The 19,291-nt window shown below is 50.3% G+C and overlaps 4 protein-coding genes across 5 annotated transcripts in view; 1 reads left to right on the top strand and 3 right to left on the bottom strand.

Moving 5' to 3' along the window:
• Positions 1–1,226: 1,226 nt before the first annotated feature.
• On the bottom strand, positions 1,227–1,979 carry LOC141091604 (histone H1.5-like). Its single transcript, XM_073577289.1, has one exon. The coding sequence runs from the start codon at positions 1,918–1,920 to the stop codon at positions 1,276–1,278; it is 645 nt and encodes a 214-aa protein (XP_073433390.1). The 5' UTR covers positions 1,921–1,979; the 3' UTR covers positions 1,227–1,275.
• Positions 1,980–4,633: 2,654 nt separating this feature from the next.
• Positions 4,634–5,072, bottom strand: LOC141091603 (histone H4). The gene has a single exon (XM_073577288.1). It carries the CDS (start codon positions 4,992–4,994, stop codon positions 4,683–4,685), a length of 312 nt encoding a protein of 103 aa, XP_073433389.1. The 5' UTR covers positions 4,995–5,072; the 3' UTR covers positions 4,634–4,682.
• A 1,240-nt stretch (positions 5,073–6,312) lies between these two features.
• On the bottom strand, positions 6,313–6,782 carry LOC141091602 (histone H2B 1.1-like). The gene has a single exon (XM_073577287.1). The coding sequence runs from the start codon at positions 6,731–6,733 to the stop codon at positions 6,356–6,358; it is 378 nt and encodes a 125-aa protein (XP_073433388.1). The 5' UTR covers positions 6,734–6,782; the 3' UTR covers positions 6,313–6,355.
• A 5,271-nt stretch (positions 6,783–12,053) lies between these two features.
• The window catches only part of LOC141091601 (lymphocyte antigen 6E-like), a 58,632-nt gene continuing 51,394 nt past the window's right edge, over positions 12,054–19,291 (top strand). The window contains exon 1 of one of the 2 annotated variants that reach the window (XM_073577286.1): positions 12,054–12,155. The gene's annotated coding sequence lies outside the window, so the exon portion shown is untranslated. Of the gene's footprint in view, positions 12,156–18,751; positions 18,861–19,291 lie in introns of those variants that run through there. The other variant, XM_073577285.1, reaches the window with a different exon arrangement.

The following is a 19,291-nucleotide window of genomic DNA, read 5'->3' as shown; positions in this document are numbered from 1 at the left end:
AGCTCGTATTAGCAACAGATCACAACTATCCATCCTGACACTGCGCCCAGCATCAATTATATAATGTACTGGCACTGATCGTACAGCTCTGCAGGGAGGAGGTGGTGTCACTGATCATACAGGTCTGCTGAGGACAAGGTGGTGGCACTGATCATACAGGTCTGCTGAGGACAAGGTGGTGGCACTGGTCATACAGCTCTGCAGGGAGGTGGTGGCACCGATCATACAGCTCTGCTGAGGACAAGGTGGTGGCACTGATCATACAGTTCTGCAGGGAGGAGGTGGTGGCACTGGTCATACAGCTCTGCAGGGAGGTGGTGGCACTGATCATACAGCTCTGCAGGAAGGTGATGGCACCGATCATACAGCTCTGCTGAGGACAAGGTGGTGGCACTGATCATACAGTTCTGCAGGGAGGAGGTGGTGGCACTGGTCATACAGCTCTGCAGGGAGGTGGTGGCACCGATCATACAGCTCTGCAGGGAGGTGATGGCACTGATCATACAGCTCTGCAGGAAGGTGATGGCACCGATCATACAGCTCTGCTGAGGACAAGGTGGTGGCACTGATCATACAGTTCTGCAGGGAGGAGGTGGTGGCACTGGTCATACAGCTCTACAGGGAGGTAATGGCACTGATCATACAGCTCTGCAGGGATGAGGTGATGGCACTGATCATACAGCTCTGCTGAGGACAAGGTGGTGGCACTGATCATACAGTTCTGCAGGGAGGAGGTGGTGGCACTGGTCATACAGCTCTGCAGGGAGGTGATGGCACTGATCATACAGCTCTGCTGAGGACAAGGTGGTGGCACTGAACATACAGCTCTGCAGGGATGAGGTGATGGCACTGATCATACAGCTCTGCTGAGGACAAGGTGGTGGCACTGATCATACAGTTCTGCAGGGAGGAGGTGGCACCGATCATACAGCTCTGCAGGAAGGTGATGGCACTGATCATACAGTTCTGCAGGGAGGAGGTGGCACCGATCATACAGCTCTGCAGGGAGGTGATGGCACTGATCATACAGCTCTGCAGGGAGGTGATGGCACTGATCATACAGCTCTGCAGGGAGGAGGTGATGGCACTGATCATACAGCTTTGCTGAGGGCAAGGTGGTGGCACTGATCATACAGCTTTGCTGAGGGCAAGGTGGTGGCACTGATCATACAGCTCTGCTGAGGATAAGATGGTGGCACTGATCATACAGCTCTGCAGGGAGGAGGTGGTGGCTCTGATAAGAGCCTTTGTGGGATGAGGACAGGGCGGCTCCGCTTATTTCTTGGCCGCGGGCTGCTTGGCTTTAGCCGCCTTCTTAGCCGGACTCCTGGCAGCTTTGGGTTTCGCCGCCTTCTTAGCGGGGCTCTTTGTCACCTTCTTAGGCTTCAGAGCAGCCTTCGGCTTTTTGGGGCTCTTAGCTGCTTTTTTGGCTGCTGCGGGCTTCTTGGCCTTTTTCGGGCTCTTCTTGGCCACGGTCGGAGCCTTCTTGGGCTTCTTCGGGGATTTTGCAGCTTTCTTGGCTGCTGGTTTCTTGGCTTTGGCCGCAGGCGCCTGCTTCTTCTTGTCCTTGGTCTCCGGCTTCTTGTTCAGCTTGAATGACCCGGAGGCGCCGCTGCCCTTCACCTGGAGCAGGGCGCCCTTGGTGACCAGACCCCTGACGGCCAGCTTCAGGCGGCTGTTATTCCTCTCCACATCGTACCCTCCAGCAGCCAGAGCCTTCTTCAGGGCGGCCAGAGACACCCCGCTGCGCTCCTTGGAAGCGGATACGGCTTTGACGATCAGCTCGGACACGCTGGGGCCAGAGGGCTTTTTGCTCTTCTTGGCGCCCCCTGCGGAGGATTTTTTCGGCTGCTTCTTGGATTTGGTGGCTGGTTCAGCGGGAGGAGGAGGAGCGGCGGCTGGCGCGGTCTCTGCCATCATCTAATCAACAACAAACACAAAGTGCTGAAAGAAAAATTACAAAAGACGGAGCGGGAGCCGCCTCAAATATATACAGTCACACTGCGCACTGATTGGCTGCCCCTCCTGAGCTTCTATTGGCTGACAATGGTCACAGGCCCCGCCCCTCCTGTCTGAGCCAGGTGAAGCTCCGCTCTCCCCTTGTGCTTCCTTGCCCGGGATAAGCGACCATTACCGGTCAGGACCGGGCAGCAGAGCCGCTGTGTCAGTGTCCTCCTCCTCACTGACATCTCCCCCACATGTCTATAGCCGTCACTGGCGGAGGAGGCAGGAAGGAGCCGGGAAGAGCCCCGGAATCTCCCCATAGTCCTCCTGGCCGCACATCATTCTGTATCGGGGAAGATGAATCTGCTGCAGGAGCTCGCTCCTTCTGTTCCCGGCACCTGTCACTATCACAGGGATCTGTACCACAATCTGTACCGTGCAGGAAGCTGATTGGACGATGTGAGAACGACCTGGAGCTGCTGAGAGGTCGGAAGGAGACACAGACGGCGGCTCCGCTCCCTGCAGCTTCTGGCCTGTATATATATATATATATATATCCAGTGTGTGGGCTTGTGGATCAGGAGCGCGAAGTCCAGAATATCTGATGTGTGGAATATACAGCGCTATATGGAGGGTACACGTCCCTCTATGGGGGTATACAGCCGTCAATGAGGGTGTACCCTAATATAAGGGGAGTATACAGCACTATATTCTAGACTACGATACTATATGGAGGGTTGTCAGCACTATATGGCGGTATACAATACTACTTGAAGGTTATACAGCACAATATGTCGGTACATAACAGTATTTGGCAGCTTACAGCACTACATGGGGGTATACAGCGATATATGATGGGATAAAGAACAATATGGAGGGCCCACAGCACTTTCTGGAGAGTATTTAGCTATATATGGGGGCATACAGCGATATATGTAGGTATCAGCACTACCTTATCCTCAGTTACTATATGGAGGGTATCCAGCACTATATGCGGGTGTTCTGTAGATGACACAGGTTTATAGAGGAGAAATGCAGATGGGGAGTATACAGCACATGTAGCCTTTGTAGTGCTGTATACCACCTAGTAGGGAGGATGGTGGATGTACAGCACCGTACTGGGGGTGTATATTTTTGCAATCCTAGTGCCCGCAGCTCCAGGGCTGATCAGTGTCAACTCCGCTTCCAGCAGTGATCGGAGCGGACGCCACACGGAGACCCGGTAACCTTATACAAGGGCGGCTCCGTGTGGGCTCCGCATCCAGCACAGATCGGATGATACAATCCGCACATGTTCTACCAGGAGGAGCCCGATGTGCTGAGCACGGGGAAATGACGAGCAGCAGACACAGGAGCAATAAGGGGTTAAACGGAGGAGGAAGCACGTCTATCGGTGATTGGTCGATTCCTGTGGGCGGGGCTTTAGATCCGTTTGATAATTTGAATCTCCAGCTCAGTCGTGTTCTCGGCGCTCGATCATTAACCCTTCAGTGACTGTGCTCTGCTTGTGGAAGAGACACCATTTCCCGATCACCGTCAGGAGTGAGCGGCCATTATTCCTGTGGACCTTGCGGTAAAGTGAGACTGTATTAACCCCTCACTCCCCAGACCGGTGCCGGCTGCTCATTATCTCACCAATCACAGTTATGGATATTTTATGTAGGCATCTTGTATGCGAGACGTCTCCTCCTCTGGAGGATGGAGCTCCCACACTCCGCAATACACCGGCTCCGGACCTGCGTCATCTCCAGTCCTCTCTCCGGTCCGCCGGGCTCGGATGACGGCGCTGTACACTACGGGGGCGGATTTCCCCTCTGTTCTCCCTTCAGGCTCCGGTTACTGATAAATAAGAAAAGACACAAGCAGCCTCCCCGGTCATGAGGGGAACGAGCCGCTAATGTCCGGCTGCATCCATCAGCCCCGGCACAGGAGAGCGCTGCCGGCTGGAGCTGCACAGTCCTCGGTATTAGGAGCAGTCAGGAAGTCACGGTCAGTGTCCACATGTAGATGGTAAATGAGGAGGGAGACAGTGATGAGATGCAGGCGCTGGACACCGGGAAGCCGCCACTAATAAGGGGGCGCAGAGTCACCGGTACAGGATGTGACCGCTCCGCACTGGATTTACACCGATCCTGAGAAATAGGATCTGACCCAACTCCCTCACCTCAATCATCCGATACCAGGAATTGTCGCTTCTCCAGGACACATGTGGGCGGCTCTGAGAAGAGCCTGGGGGGTGAGGATGGAGCGGAGAATCATTAACACCCCCATATAGTGCAGTATTCATCTAAATAGCGCTGTGAAGCTCGATATACTGCTGTGTACAGGGCTGCAAACCTCCTGTAATGCAGAACCCCCACACACAGCTGTAAACCTTCCATATAGAACTAGATAAAAAAAATGGCTGTTTGCGGCCATTTAATGCTCAATACCCGCTATATAGCTACGACTCCCATTAATACACTGCAGTGTACCCTCAGAGTGCAGTAAATGTCTATACTGTGATGTAGCCTCTATAAAGCGCTCTAGATATTTCATCCATACAGTAATTCCTGACCCATATAGCGCTGTATATCCAGGTAACCATCTGTTTTAACCGCTGATGTCACATAACACCACAAAATACCCGCAATCTCCCTCCGTGGCCACATCACACAGTGGAGATCATAGCTTTTTCTTAGTAGATGTGGGCGGCTCTGATAAGAGCCTTTGGGGGGTGAGGATGGAGCGGAGACGCATTAACCTCCGAAGCCGTAGAGAGTGCGGCCCTGGCGCTTGAGCGCGTACACCACGTCCATGGCGGTGACGGTCTTCCTCTTGGCGTGCTCGGTGTAGGTGACGGCGTCACGGATCACGTTCTCCAGGAAGACTTTCAGGACGCCGCGGGTCTCCTCATAGATGAGGCCGGAGATGCGCTTGACGCCTCCCCTGCGAGCGAGACGGCGGATGGCAGGCTTGGTGATGCCCTGGATGTTATCACGGAGCACCTTCCTGTGCCGCTTGGCACCGCCCTTCCCGAGACCTTTCCCTCCTTTACCGCGACCAGACATCGTCTCGTAGTCAGCAGCAGAACACTATGACTGATGAGCGCAGAGTCCTTCCTTTATATAGAAGAATGCGGACCGGAGCGAGGACTGGCGAGATGACGTGTTTCCGGGGCGGGATTTCAAGTATGGAATTCGCAGTTAGCTCCTCCCCTTCTCATCTGATTGGCTGAGCACAAGACAGTTGGCGATTTTGAATTTCCCGCTCTTATTTTGTAGTTTTTCCCGCTTCTGTATTTGTGTAACATAAGAGTCAATAAAACTCCTCATCTCGGCGCCGCTGCTGCTCGGAGACACAAAATTATTTGTTTCTCCATTAATGTCAATGTGAGATTCAGGCTGGAAATTAATCAATCTCTGGGAGATCATCATCGATCAGACGCCTCCACCGGGCTGGAGAGGAAAGGGTGGGTGACATCGGAGGAAAATCAGCTGCTGCCCGGTAAGTTACCTGGTTGTCTCCACACACGGATCTGTGATGACCTTTCCTATAGAGAAATCATGCGGACAACCTCTAATGACCGCAGAGAAACAGAGGAGCAAAACTCCGCCGTCAGAAACCAACCAAACCGCAAAAACGACTTCCACCTCTATTTAACGCTCACATGCGATCACCACATCCAGCTGATCACAGACTCCTGTATAAAGGGGACTAAATCTCAGAAGAGACAGAACAATGTCGGACTACAGACCTCTGACCGTACAGGAACGAAGGGACCTCATGGATTGGTCTTCCTCTGACAATGGAGGCATCAGGACCCCGGAGCAGACCTCAGTCACAGGGCAGTGAAGCCCCCGCCCTCCTCCTGGACGAGCTGCTGCAGGGTTTATGGCCACAGCTGCTCCTCTCCTCACAGTTCTGCTTCTCATCACTCGTCTTCTCGGCTGGATGATTTCTGTGTTGTGGATAAATAGGAGACTCCTCAGATCGTTACCCGCAGCCTGATGAACAGACCTGAGGAGTCTCCACAGCTGCAATCCACCAGCTCTTCACTCCGCCATTAAGGTCTCAACCTCTGAGGACATAAACTGTAACACTTCATCCAGCTGTAACTCCAGGGTAAAGTCTCCATGTGGCGACAAGTCTCTGGAGCTGCGGATGGGAGGAAGTGTGGAGCATGCGTGGCTGGCAGTACATTCCTCTCACTACCACCCTCATCATCCTCACCTCCAGCCCTGCGCTTCGTAACTGCAGATGTAAGTGGTGTCTGTCTCCCGCCCCAGTGCGCAGGAGCTGCCGGTCAGGAGAAACCGCTACAGACGTGAGATCAAGACAAGGACCTAAAAAAAGTAGTGGAGGAGCAGCTCTTATGGTGAGGGGGTGGGCGGCTCTTAGAAGAGCCTTTGGGGTGATGGCGGAGCAGATCTCACTTGGCGCTGGTGTACTTGGTGACGGCCTTGGTGCCCTCGGACACGGCGTGCTTGGCCAGCTCTCCGGGCAGCAGCAGGCGCACGGCGGTCTGGATCTCCCGGGAGGTGATGGTGGAGCGCTTGTTGTAGTGAGCCAGGCGGGAGGCTTCCCCTGCGATGCGCTCGAAAATGTCATTGACGAAGGAGTTCATGATGCCCATGGCCTTGGAGGAGATGCCGGTGTCGGGGTGGACCTGCTTCAGCACCTTGTACACGTAGATGGCGTAGCTCTCCTTCCTGCTCTTCCTCCGCTTCTTGCCGTCCTTCTTCTGAGGCTTGGTCACGGCTTTCTTGGAGCCCTTCTTGGGAGCTGGAGCAGACTTGGGATCAGCCATAACAAAACTAAAGCAGCCTCCTCCGTCTCAAAGCAGAATAATAACGATCAGAAGAGGCCGCGCTGTTGGAGGTTTATATACGCTGCTGCTGCCCCGCCCTCCTCTCCTGTCATTGGACGGATCTGAAGCAGACTATGGAAATAAATACTTGTGAAAACACCAATCAGCTGCAGGAATGAAAGTATGACGTCACATAGACCGCATGATTTTCTAGTCTTCGCCTGTTTCCTCGGTGACCAGGGCGCGGGGTCCTACTGCCGGCAGTACAAGAACAGACGGGCTGTTAACTCTTTCCTGGATGGAGGCACTCCCAGCTGTGATTTCTTCTGCTCCCGACATTAACCCTTTGCCCTCACGACGGCTCCTGTGCGGATTAATCTCAGATGATATTATACAGATTGTCCCTCATTCTCCGCTCTGGATCTCACATTGTTGTTAGTGATATTTCCACATTTCTGACACTGGTTTTAAACATTTCACCAAGCAAAATCTAACCAGACGAACACATCTGTGATCCGGGGATGTGATCGGCCGACCGCACCCGATATTTCTCCTCCTCACCGGGGCTGGAGCTGTTCTCCCGCTCATTACACGGAGATGACTCTCTGTATACTGGGATCCCCGCTCCCTGTAGGAACCGGTAATAACCGCACAGGAGCCGCAAGGAATGAAAGAGAGAAGCGGGAAGATCAGAATCACCAGAGCGCCAAGGATCGGCCGATCAGCACTGAGGAGGTCTCTGGCCGCTTCTACACAAATTCTCCGGTTTTTCGTCTCATCTGATCATTCTATTCCGTAGCAGATCGGCGTCCGCTCTGACACGGGGATGGAGGTGGCCAGCTGCGGGACGAGAAAACCAAGCAAGGACCGTGGGAAACCCTCAGCAGACGATCCTGAGCTCACACAGAGGGCCGTGTCCCGTGTATACCGGCGGCCGCAGCTTCCTGCCATCTCATGGAGGTTACAGCGCTTCACAGTCCTGGCACTGCCGACAAGCCGCTCACTGCACAGTCCGACTTCACTGACGGTCATTGCCAGCGATCTGAGGACGGTTATGACGCTGTGCTGCGAGCGACACTCTCTGCGACTCCAGGATGGCGGGAGAGGGGTTAATCCCTGTCAGGGCTTCTCCTCCCTCCACACACGAGGCGGCTCCTCACTCACTATTCGATGCGTACTCCCTGTGCTGTCAGCGCGCTGATCCGATCACAGACGGACGCACAAGACCTGATCTGTTCTGCCGGAGCCTGCTGTGAGCGCTGCCGGGTCTCGAGTGGAAAAGTCGCCGCTTCTGTAAAGCCAGTGTGTAGTGGGGATGAGCAGATCCACGGCCGCTCGGAGCGGAATGGCGGCGGAGATACTTGTGTCTGGTCTCGGGCGGCGCCTGCTGAGGTCTCCCCGTCACTGGCTGATTACAGAGCAGTTGGTGGCTTTGAATTTCCGCGGTTCTTTGTCCCTGTGGGATCATTACCCGCCCTCCGCTACACAGGGCGTCCATGCATCCGACCGCCTCATACAGCCACATTCCCCGGGAATATTCGCTGCCTCCCGACACACGAATCTGACCAGGAAAACATCATGGAGCAGAATCCACACGTTCATCTCCCGGCAGGACTTCGATTTCTGCTCTATGTACAGTGTGCAGAGGGGTCTCTGCGGCACCGCGCGGATATCTGCCCCCACCATGTTAGCTTTCTGGGATAGATCAATGAGAAGAAACTACATCTCCCCAAGTCCGCGATGCCAGGGGAGAAGAAAGTACAAGACCAGTCCCTACACTAGAGGCAGCAGACACGAAGGAGAGCGCAGAAACAGGAGATAGTAGCCTCTCACGTGAGATGTGGGCGGCTCTGATAAGAGCCTTTGGGGGGGTGAGGATGGAGCCTCCGAAGCCGTAGAGAGTGCGGCCCTGGCGCTTGAGCGCGTACACCACGTCCATAGGGGTGACGATCTTCCTCTTGGCGTGCTCGGTGTAGGTGACGGCGTCACGGATCACGTTCTCCAGGAAGACTTTCAGGACGCCGCGAGTCTCCTCATAGATGAGGCCTCAGGCCGGAGATGCGCTTGACGCCTCCCCTGCGAGCGAGACGGCGGATGGCAGGCTTGGTGATGCCCTGGATGTTATCACGGAGAACCTTCCTGTGCCGCTTGGCGCCGCCCTTCCCGAGACCTTTCCCTCCTTTACCGCGACCAGACATTGTTCAGGAAATCTTCAGATGACTGTAGAAACAAGCGCTGAGTCCTCCTTTATATAGAGGGTTGCGGACCTGAGTGAAAACTACACAGTGATGACGTCACTATGGGGCGTGCCGCATTACCGGCTCCTCCCTCACCTTTCACTGATTGGCTGATCACATGTGTGCAGCTCCCCCTTTCTTTCTCTCTCCTCAGTGATGCGTGATGAGTTGTGTAGTGATAATAACATATCCGGGCCTTGTGTGTGATATCTGGATGTGGAGACGAGAGGGTGGATGTGACGACAGCTCCTATGCGGCAGACACTGCGGGATTCCTGCTAGCTTCCAGTAATAAGCTGTTCTCTGCAGTGACCACACGGGGGCGAGATTAGCGCACATATTGGCCGCACTGTGCGATTCATTGCCCCTTAGTGGCAGATCTGAGGATCAGAAACAAAATCTCGCCCCTCACCCGTCCTTTCCTCCAGATACAGTTGGTGTGTGACGTCACGGGACATTTTGTCTTCCTCTGTATCCTGGTGATCCACAGTTCATTATGTTGCCTTGGTCAATAATGCCCCTGTGATCAGTGCTGTACAGTGACCCAGGGGCAGACACTGTCAGCTCGCGGCCCCTCCCTGTCCCATATGAGGCTTATGATGGGGACAATCTGGCCATGGGACCCCGGAGCCTTGGGCTCTGAGTTGGGTCATACTGGGGCCCACCCTACAGTAATAGGCAAATGCATGTAAGCTGTTATCCCTGTTAGGGTGAGTGCACACGCTGTGGAATGCTCTGTGGATTTGTCCGCACAGATTTAGTGCGGATTGCTCTGTGGTTTATCATCTCTACAATGGAGCAAATGGCAAACCGCAGCAGAATCCGCAGCGTGTGCACACAGCCTTATAGTGAAGCGTCAACTGTAATACACATCTACTGTGCGCCCCCTGAACTGGGGTCAGAATTACGGTAGTTTGCATTAAAGGGGTTCTTTTGTCAAAACAAGTTGTCACTGATCCATGGGTTAGTACAGCAGAAAAGGGTCAGCAGTGCTCACCTGCCCAGGTCTCCGAGCAAATGCACTACAGGGTGCAGCAGACCCATATAGCAAAGATGGCGGCAACACAGGTCCTGATGAGACAACCACTCCCAATCCTTGGAGGGGGGATTGCTTAGTTTTAGGCTAAGTGCACACGTACCGGAACTCTTGCGGAAATTACAGCGAGAATTCCGGAATTCCAGTCCGCGGGAAAATCGCATTTTAAATTCCCGCGATTTTCCCGCGGAAAAACTAGCATTTTGCAAGCGTAATTAGCTTGCAGAATGCTAGCGTTCTCCAAGCGATCTGGAGCATCGCTTGGAGAACTGATTGACAGGTTGGTCACACTCGTCAAACACAGTGTTTGACGAGTGTGACCAACTTTTTACTACTGAGGCCGCCTATGTGGCATCAGTAGTAAAAGATAGAATGTAAAAAAAAAATAAAAAATAGTGTTATTCTCACCCTCCGACGTCCCGCGCAGCCTTCCCGCCTCTCTCCACGCTCCCGTTCCCAGTAACCCTTTGCGAAAATGCCCGCGATGACGTCAGTTCTCGCGGGAACGCGACGTCTCGTGGTAATTCGCGATGACGTCGCGCGAATTACCGCGAGACTTCGCGATCCCGCGAGATCGGACGCCATCGCGGGCATTTTCGCAAAGGACTACTGGGAACGGGAGCGTGGAGAGAGGCGGGAAGGCTGCGCGGGACGTCGGATTGTGAGAATAACAATATTTTTTATTTTAAATTCTATTTTTTACAGGGATATGGTGCCCGGAGGACAGTCTCCTCTCCTCCGGACCGTGCGTACCATCCGCAAATGTTCTGCTTACTTTCCGCATGGTGTGCACAGCCACATGCGGGAAATAAACGGAACAATGCATTCCTATGGGTGCGGGATCGCCGCGATTCCGCAAAATAATGAGAATGCTGCGGTTTTTACCGCAAAGCGATTCCGCCGCGGTAAAAACCGCAGCATTAGCACAGCATTGCGGAATCCCATAGGAATGCATGGGATGCTTATTTTTCGCGGCAAAATCGCGCGGTTAAAACTGCCGCGGAAACGCGAAAAAAACGCCACGTGTGAACTCAGCCTTACATTGCACAGAATCTGCTTGTACCGGGCTCTGGTCACACACAGGTAATGCACAGTGTCCGGATTAGAGCCCATTAGTGACGCCCCGACTATTAGATCAAGCGGCTGCCCAGCACTATCTACATGCATCCCAAGTGAACAGACACCACAGTTTACAAGGCCAAAAATTCTGGGCCTTGCCGCACCCGGAAATATAAGGTGCAAAAAATACAAAGAAATTTTTCGTCCTCTTTTTGTGGCTTTGCTTTTAAGTTTAGTGTTAGGACTCGCGAGCGTGAGGAGCCCTGACGTGGCTGCGAGCTTGTATATCTTGGCCAAAATATCGGCCAATACCTCACATATTTCTGTGTATTTTTTGCACCTCATTTTTCCAGGTGCAGCCGCCTGATCTAATAGTAGGGGCGTCACTAATATGCTGTAAGCCGTACACCGTGCATTACCTGTGTGTGACCAGCGCCCTGTACAAGCAGATTCTCTGCAATCTAAGGCTGGTTTCACATTCGCGCTTTTTAAGCGCACGCACGGCCGGGGGTAGCTCCGCCCCCGATCCGGCTCTCTGCCCGGCGTGCCCGCCCCTTCCTTGTAGCGCCGCCTCCTAGCGCACAGCGGCGCCTGCGATCGGCGCACCCTATCTTTAGCATAGGGTGCGCAGATCATGCGCAGGCCGTGCGCTAGTTGCGCTTTGACCTGCGCTGCGCACTTTTGACGGTGCGCCGTGCGCGCCAAAATCCGAAAAGTTTGATTTTGGCGCGCACGGCGCACCGTCAAAAGTGCGCAGCGCAGGTCAAAGCGCAACTAGCGCACGGCCTGCGCACGATCTGCGCACCCTATGCTAAAGATAGGGTGCGCCGATCGCAGGCGCCGCTGTGCGCTAGGAGGCGGCGCTACAAGGAAGGGGCGGGCACGCCGGGCAGAGAGCCGGCTCGGGGGCGGAGCTACCCCCGGCCGTGCGTGCGCTTAAAAAGCGCGAATGTGAAACCAGCCTAATACTAACAATCCCCCCTCCATGGGTTGGGAGTGGTCTCATCAGTATTCTGCACCTGTGTTGCCGCCATCTTAACTACAAGGGTCTGCTGCATCCTGAGAGGGAGTTTGTTGGGAGACCTGGGCAGGTAAGTACTGCTGACCATTTTCTCCTGTATTCTTGAATTTTTGGAGGATTTTCAATCCTCTTTTTGTGGCTTTGCTGTTAAGTTCACTGATCCCTGGGCTCCACAGGATAGGTGATCACTTCTGTCCGACCATTAGAAACTGCACCGATTGGAAAAATGAGGATGTTTTATCCCCATTTCAAAATGCAGCAGCAGGTGAGATGTCTGACCGCACCTCCATTCATTCTTTTTGGGGCATTAAGAAAAAACAAGTGCAGTCACTGAGACAATGAATATGGATCAGTGATCAAGTTTCACATGAGCTCCAATCTAATGGGGATAAAAGCTCCACATTTTGTCGATCGGTGTCAGTCCAAGCAGTCAGACCCCATCAATCAGTATGTTATCGCTTATCCTGTTGAATTTATTACTTTTTTCACTGGAGAAATTCTATAAGTGCATCTCAGCCTCTGTGTACCAATTGCCATTAGTGATTATATACTTTAAAATTCTTCTTCTAATCAACATCTGAGAGAAAAAATGACCGCCATATATAACACAGTCCACTATACCGAGACCAATAATGCCACATACAAGAAGAAATACCACCACCTCCAGACCACATACTGATCATGAATGCAAACCATGACACTAGCAGCACTGTTATTACCACCAGTGACATTATACACAGGAGCTCTGTATATAGTGCCAGTGTACAGGTAATACAGTGATCAACAGTGACATTATACACAGGAGCTCTATATATAGTGCCAGTGTACAGGTAATACAGTGATCACCAGTGACATTATACACAGGAGCTCTGTATATAGTGTCAGTGTACAGGTAATACAGTGATCAACAGTGGCATTATACACAGGAGCTCTATATATAGTGCCAGTGTACAGGTAATACAGTGATCACCAGTGACATTATACACAGGAGCTCTGTATATAGTGTCAGTGTACAGGTAATACAGTGATCACCAGTGACATTATACACAGGAGCTCTGTATATAGTGCCAGTGTACAGGTAATACAGTGATCACCAGTGACATTATACACAGGAGCTCTGTATATAGTGCCAGTGTACAGGTAATACAGTGATCACCAGTGACATTATACACAGGAGCTCTGTATATAGTGTCAGTGTACAGGTAATACAGTGATCACCAGTGACATTATACACAGGAGCTCTATATATAGTGCCAGTGTACAGGTAATACAGTGATCACCAGTGACATTACATAGTAACATAGTTTTGAAGGCTGAAGGAAGACCTTATGTCCATCTAGTTCAGCCTATTTTTAGTGCAGCTGTTCTGCATTGTTGATCCTGGGGAAGGCAAAAAACCCACAGAGTAGAAGCCAATTTTCTCCATAGGGAAAAAAATTCCTTCCCCTAAGCTGGGTCAACCATCTACCTATAATATTCTGTTATTTGTAACCTTCTATACTGTTACTCACAAGAAAAGCCTCCATTCCTTTCTTACATTCATTCAGTGAGTTGGCCATCACCACTTTCTCAGGAAGAGAATTCCAGAGCCTCACTGCTCTTACTGTGAAGAACCCTCTTCTATGCTGGTGCAGAAATTGTCTTTCCTCCAAACGAAGAGAATGCCCCCTTGTTCTTGTCACAGTCCTTGGTACAAACAGTTCATTGGAGAGATCTCTGTATTGCCCTCTGATATACTTGTACATATATATTAGGTCTCCCCTAAGTCTTCTCTTTTCTAGAGTAAATAGACCTAATTTTGATAACCTTTATGGGTATTGTAGTGAACCAACTCCATTTATCATTTTAGTAGCCGCCTTTGAACCCTTTCAAGTTCAGTAATGTCTTTCTTGAGCACCGGCGTCCAAAATTGCACACAATACTCCAAGTGTGGTCTGACGAGTGATTTGTACGGAGGGAGAATTATGTTTTCATCTCGTGTCCCCAGACCTCTTCTAATGCCTCCCATGACCCTATTTGCTTTGGTGGCAGCTGCCTGACACCTGGGCACTCCAATTTAGTTTCTTATTGACTAAGATGCCTAAGTCTTTTTCCATGTCTGATTTCCCCAGCAGTTTCCCATTTAGTAAGTAATTGTAGCCTCTGTTTCTCCTTCCCATGTGCATAACCTTACACTTATCTGGGTTAAACCTCATTTGCCATTTTTCAGCCCAATTCTCCAATTTACTCAAATCTGTCTGTAGTTGCAAACTGTCCTCCATTTTGTTAACTCCCTTACATAGTTTTGTATCATCTGCAAATACTGATATTTTACTGTGTAAGCCATCCACTAGATCATTAATAAATATATTACATAGTAGGGGGCCCAATACAGACCCCTGTGGTCCCCCACTAGTGACCCTGGCCCAATCTGAGGATGCCCCATTAATAACCACTCTTTGTTTTCTATCACTAAGCCAGCTCCCTACCCATCTACACACATTTTCCCCGAGCCCAAGCTTTCTCCTCTTACTTACCAATCTTTTATGTGGGACAGTGTCAAATGCTTTAGAGAAGTCGAGATAAATGACATCCAATGATTCTCCTGGGTCCATTTGAGAGCTTACATCCTCATAGAAGCTGATCAGGTTAGTCTGACAGGAGCGATCCTTCATAAATCCATGTTGATATGGAGTTAAACATTTATTAACAGTGAGATATTCCATAATGGTTTCCCTTAGAAACCCTTCACAAATTTTACCCACAGCAGATGTTCAGCTTACCGGCCTATAGTTTCCAGGTTCCTTTTTACACCCCTTTTTGAATATTGGTACCACATTTGCTTGCCGCCAATCAAAAGGAACAGACCCTGTTTCTATAGAGTCTTTAAATATAAGGAATAGAGGCCTGTCTATCACATTTCTTAACTCCCTTAATACCCGAGGGTGAATGCCATCAGGGCCTGGTGATTTGTCCATTTTAATCTTACTAACCCCTTAATGTCCAATGACGGACACAGTCCGTCATCGGACATCTCCCCTGCTTTGATGAGGGCTCCGGCGGTGAGCCCGCATCAAAGCCGGGATATGTCAGCTGTTATGAACAGCTGACATGTGCCCGCAATAGGCGCGAGCGGAATCGCCGTCCGCCCGCGCCTATTAACTAATTAAATGCTGCTGTCAAAGCTGACAGCGTGCATTTAAATAGCATTTCCGGCCGCCGGGCCGGAAATGACGTCACCGCCGACCCCCGTCACGTGATCGGGGGTCGGCTTCATGTTGTCTGGACAACCAGAGGTCTCTATGAGACCTCTATGGTTGTTGCAGGCATATGGCTTTCAGCGCCACCCAGTGGTCGGCGCTGAAAGCACAGCAGTAAATCTGCCACATATGGGCGATCTGCCCAACGCCCATATGTAGCAGAGCCGATCGGGTTGCGCAAGCTTCTAGCCTCCTATGGAGTCTATTGAAGCATGCCAAAAGTAAAAAAAAAAAAAAATGTTTAAAAATAAAAAAATTAAAAAAACCTAAAAGTTCAAATCACCCCCCCTTTCGCCCCAATCAATATAAAACAGTAAAAAAAAAATCCCACATACACATATTGGGTATCGCCGCATTCAGAATCGCTCGATCTATCAAGAAATAAAAAGCATTAACCCAATCGCTAAACGGCGTAGCGAGAAAAAAATTAAAAATGCCAGAATTACGTTTTTTTGGTCACCAAGACATTGCATTAAAATGCAATAACGGGCGATCAAAAGAAAATATCTGCACAAAAGTGGTGTCATTAAAAACGTCAGTCCGGCACGGAAAAAATAAGCCCTCACCCGACCCCAGATCATGAAAAATGGAGACGCTACGGGTCACGGAAAATTGCGCAAATTTTTTTTTTTTTTTTTTTAGCAAACTTTGGAATTTTTTTTCACCACTTAGATAAAAGAGGACATAGACATGTTTGGTGTCTATGAACTCGTAATGACCTGGAGAATCATAATGGTAGGTCAGATTTAGCATCTAGTGAACCTAACAAAAAAGCCAAGCAAAAAACAAGTGTGGGATTGCACTTTTTTTGCAATTTCACCGCACTTGGAATTTTTTTCCCCTTTTCGAGTACACGATATGGTAAAACCAATGATGTCATTTAAAAGTACAACTCGTCCCGCAAAAAATAAGCCCTCACATGGCCATATACACGGTAAAATAAAAAAGTTATGGCTCTGGAAAGAAGGGGAGGGAAAAATGAAAATGTAAAACCAAAAATACCCCTGGTCATTAAGGGGCTAAGGCGGTTCTGCACTTCTTCCTGGGTTAGGCAGGTAATATTTAATGGGGAGTTTACATTATCACTCTGCATTTCCCCAGGCAAATCCTTTTCCTGTGCGAACACTGTTGAGAAATAGTATTTAAAACATTTTCTTTTCCCACATCGCTCTCTATGATTTCACCCTCATTGTTCTTTAAAGGGCCGACACCATCAATTTTAATCTTTTTACTGTTTATATAATTAAAGAATAGTTTGGGATTTGTTTTACTTTCCTTAGCAATGAGTCTCTCAGTTTCCACTTTTGCTAAATGTTTTTGTTTTTTACACATTTTATTTTTTCTCTATAACTTTTTAATGCTTCTTCATTGCCTTCTTGTTTTAGCTTCCTAAATGCCTTGTTCTTGTTCTTTATTGCCCTTTTTACATCCTTATTTAGCCACATTGGTGTTCTCCTGTTCCTGGCCCTTTTATTTCTGTATGGTATGACTAGCTCGCAGTGGGTGTGTAAAACTGATTTAAATGTTTCCCATTTATTTTCTGTGCTCCTATTTTTGAGGACATTGTCCCAATCAATTCGGCGAAGGTCCTCTCTAAGCTGCTCACACTTTGCTTTCCTGAAATTCAGCGTTTTCGTAGCCCCCTTCCAGGGCGCCTTACTGAAGGACAAGTGGCATTGTGTTATATTGTGGTCACTGTTCCCTAGGTGCCATCCACTCGGACTTCTGTTATTCTATCTGGCCTGTTGCTTAACATTAAGTCCAGAAGGGCCGTCCCTCTAGTTGGGCCCTGCACAAGTGGTGACAGATAATTATCCTCGGTCACTGACAGACATTGGTTTCCTTTCTGAGATCCGCAGGTTTCAGTTTCCCAGTCAATGTCGGGGTAGTTGAAGTCCCCCATAATAATCACCTCATTGGGATTTGTTCAGTAGCGTAGCTACCGGGGGACAGAGGGGGCAGTGGCCCCAAACTCTGAGGGGCCCACTGAGCTATGCTACTGTAACTGTATCGGCGTGCACAGCGCACCCATACAGTTACATTCTGCAGCAGAGCAGGGAGAATCGATCTCCCTACACTGGTGCCCGGCCGCTGAGGGACCTGGTGCCAGCAGTGCGCCCCCCACCTCACAGCCAGCAATGTCGTCCTGAGCTTTTCTGTGCGCACAGGACCTGTGATGAGGTCACAAGAGGGGCGGAGTCAGGGGGTCACATGATCACGGGCTTCAGCACAGGGCTCTGATGTGCTGGTTGTCATGGTGCTGGATGAGGTGAAGTTTCTGTGTGGGCTCAGGATTGGTTTACAGGGTGGATGTAGCAGAGCCGTGTGTGTATGAGGTGTACGGAGGAGCAGAGCTGTTTGTGTACGGAGTGGAGCCGTATGTGTACGAGGTGTATGGAGCAGGCCGTGTGTGTATAGGGGGTGTCAGGTGCAGTAATAGAGACACATACGGCAGCAGTGGCTCAGTATTGGGGTATCAGGTGCAGTAATAGAGACACATACGGCAGCAGAGGCTCAGTATTGAGGTATCAGGTGCAGTAATAGAGACATATGGCAGCAGCGGCTCAGTATTGGGGTATCAGGCGCAGTAATAGAGACACATATGGCAGCAGCGGCTCAGTATTGGAGTATCAGGCGCAGTAATAGAGACACATATGGCAGCAGTGGCTCAGTATTGGGGTATCAGGTGCAGTAATAGAGACACATATGGCAGCAGTGGCTCAGTATTGGGGTATCAGGTGCAGTAATAGAGACACCTCAATACTGAGCCGCTGCTACCGTATGTGTCTCTATTACTGCACCTGATACCCCAATACTGAGCCACTGCTGCCATATGTGTCTCTATTACTGCGCCTGATACTCCAATACTGAGCCGCTGCTGCCATATGTGTCTCTATTACTGCGCCTGATACTCCAATACTGAGCCGCTGCTGCCATATGTGTCTCTATTACTGCGCCTGATACCCCAATACTGAGCCGCTGCTGCCATATGTCTCTATTACTGCACCTGATACCTCAATACTGAGCCGCTGCTACCGTATGTGTCTCTATTACTGCACCTGATACCCCAATACTGAGCCACTGCTGCCATATGTGTCTCTATTACTGCACCTGATACCCCAATACTGAGCCACTGCTGCCATATGTGTCTCTATTACTGCGCCTGATACCCCAATACTGAGCCGCTGCTGCCATATGTGTCTATTACTGCACCTGATACCTCAATACTGAGCCGCTGCTACCGTATGTATCAGGTGCAGTAATAGACACATATGGCAGCAGCGGCTCAGTATTGGGGTATCAGGTGCAGTAATAGGGACACATACGGTAGCAGCAGCTCAGTATTGAGGTATCAGTAGGATGAGGGGTTTGTGCAGGTTGGGAATAGATGGTGATGGGGCGGGAATATGAGAGGTGAAACATGTCGTTGTTGTATTCTCTGTAGCCGAGTCTTGGCTGGAGGAGTTGTCATGTCGGTCTGGGCCAGATGGAAAAGACGTGAAAAGTGAACGATTCCATCAGAAAGAACGTCAGCGGTAAGACACCAACTATACCTGTGCAGTAATCACATATGTTTTGTAGGAATGGTATTTACCACTGACCATATTGCGGTAATATCCACGTTGGCCTTTATATAGGGATTATTTTCAGTAACAGCGCAGTCATCGCCTACATCCACTATTAGGGTGCGTTACCTAGTTAGGGGCCCACTCAGAAGTTTTGCCCCCCTCGAACCGAAACCCTAGCTACACCTCTGGATTTGCTGCTTTGTCTATTTGCTTCAATAATACATTCTCAGTGGTTTCTGTTATATTTGGTGGCTTATTACAAACCCCTATGAGGATTTTATTACTTTTCCCTCCTTGTATCTCCACCCATAGAGACTCCACCTCTTCATTTCCCTCTTGTATATCTTCTCTTAGTGTGGGCTTTATATATAGACAGACTCCACCCCCTTTCCTTTTTT

The sequence above is a fragment of the Dendrobates tinctorius genome, unplaced genomic scaffold, assembly GCF_039654945.1.
Source record: "Dendrobates tinctorius isolate UK_male_01 unplaced genomic scaffold, ASM3965494v1 ptg000055l, whole genome shotgun sequence".
Taxonomy (NCBI): domain Eukaryota; kingdom Metazoa; phylum Chordata; class Amphibia; order Anura; family Dendrobatidae; genus Dendrobates; species Dendrobates tinctorius.
Note: the sequence above shows the minus strand (reverse complement) of the source record. Positions and strands in the feature narration are given on the sequence as shown.

What these genes read in the sequence shown, in the direction of transcription:
- LOC141091604 (XM_073577289.1), bottom strand. Translation starts at nt 1,920, where the DNA reads ATGATGGCAGAGACCGCGCCAGCCGCCGCTCCTCCTCCTCCCGCTGAA.
- LOC141091603 (XM_073577288.1), bottom strand. Translation starts at nt 4,994, where the DNA reads ATGTCTGGTCGCGGTAAAGGAGGGAAAGGTCTCGGGAAGGGCGGTGCC.
- LOC141091602 (XM_073577287.1), bottom strand. Translation starts at nt 6,733, where the DNA reads ATGGCTGATCCCAAGTCTGCTCCAGCTCCCAAGAAGGGCTCCAAGAAA.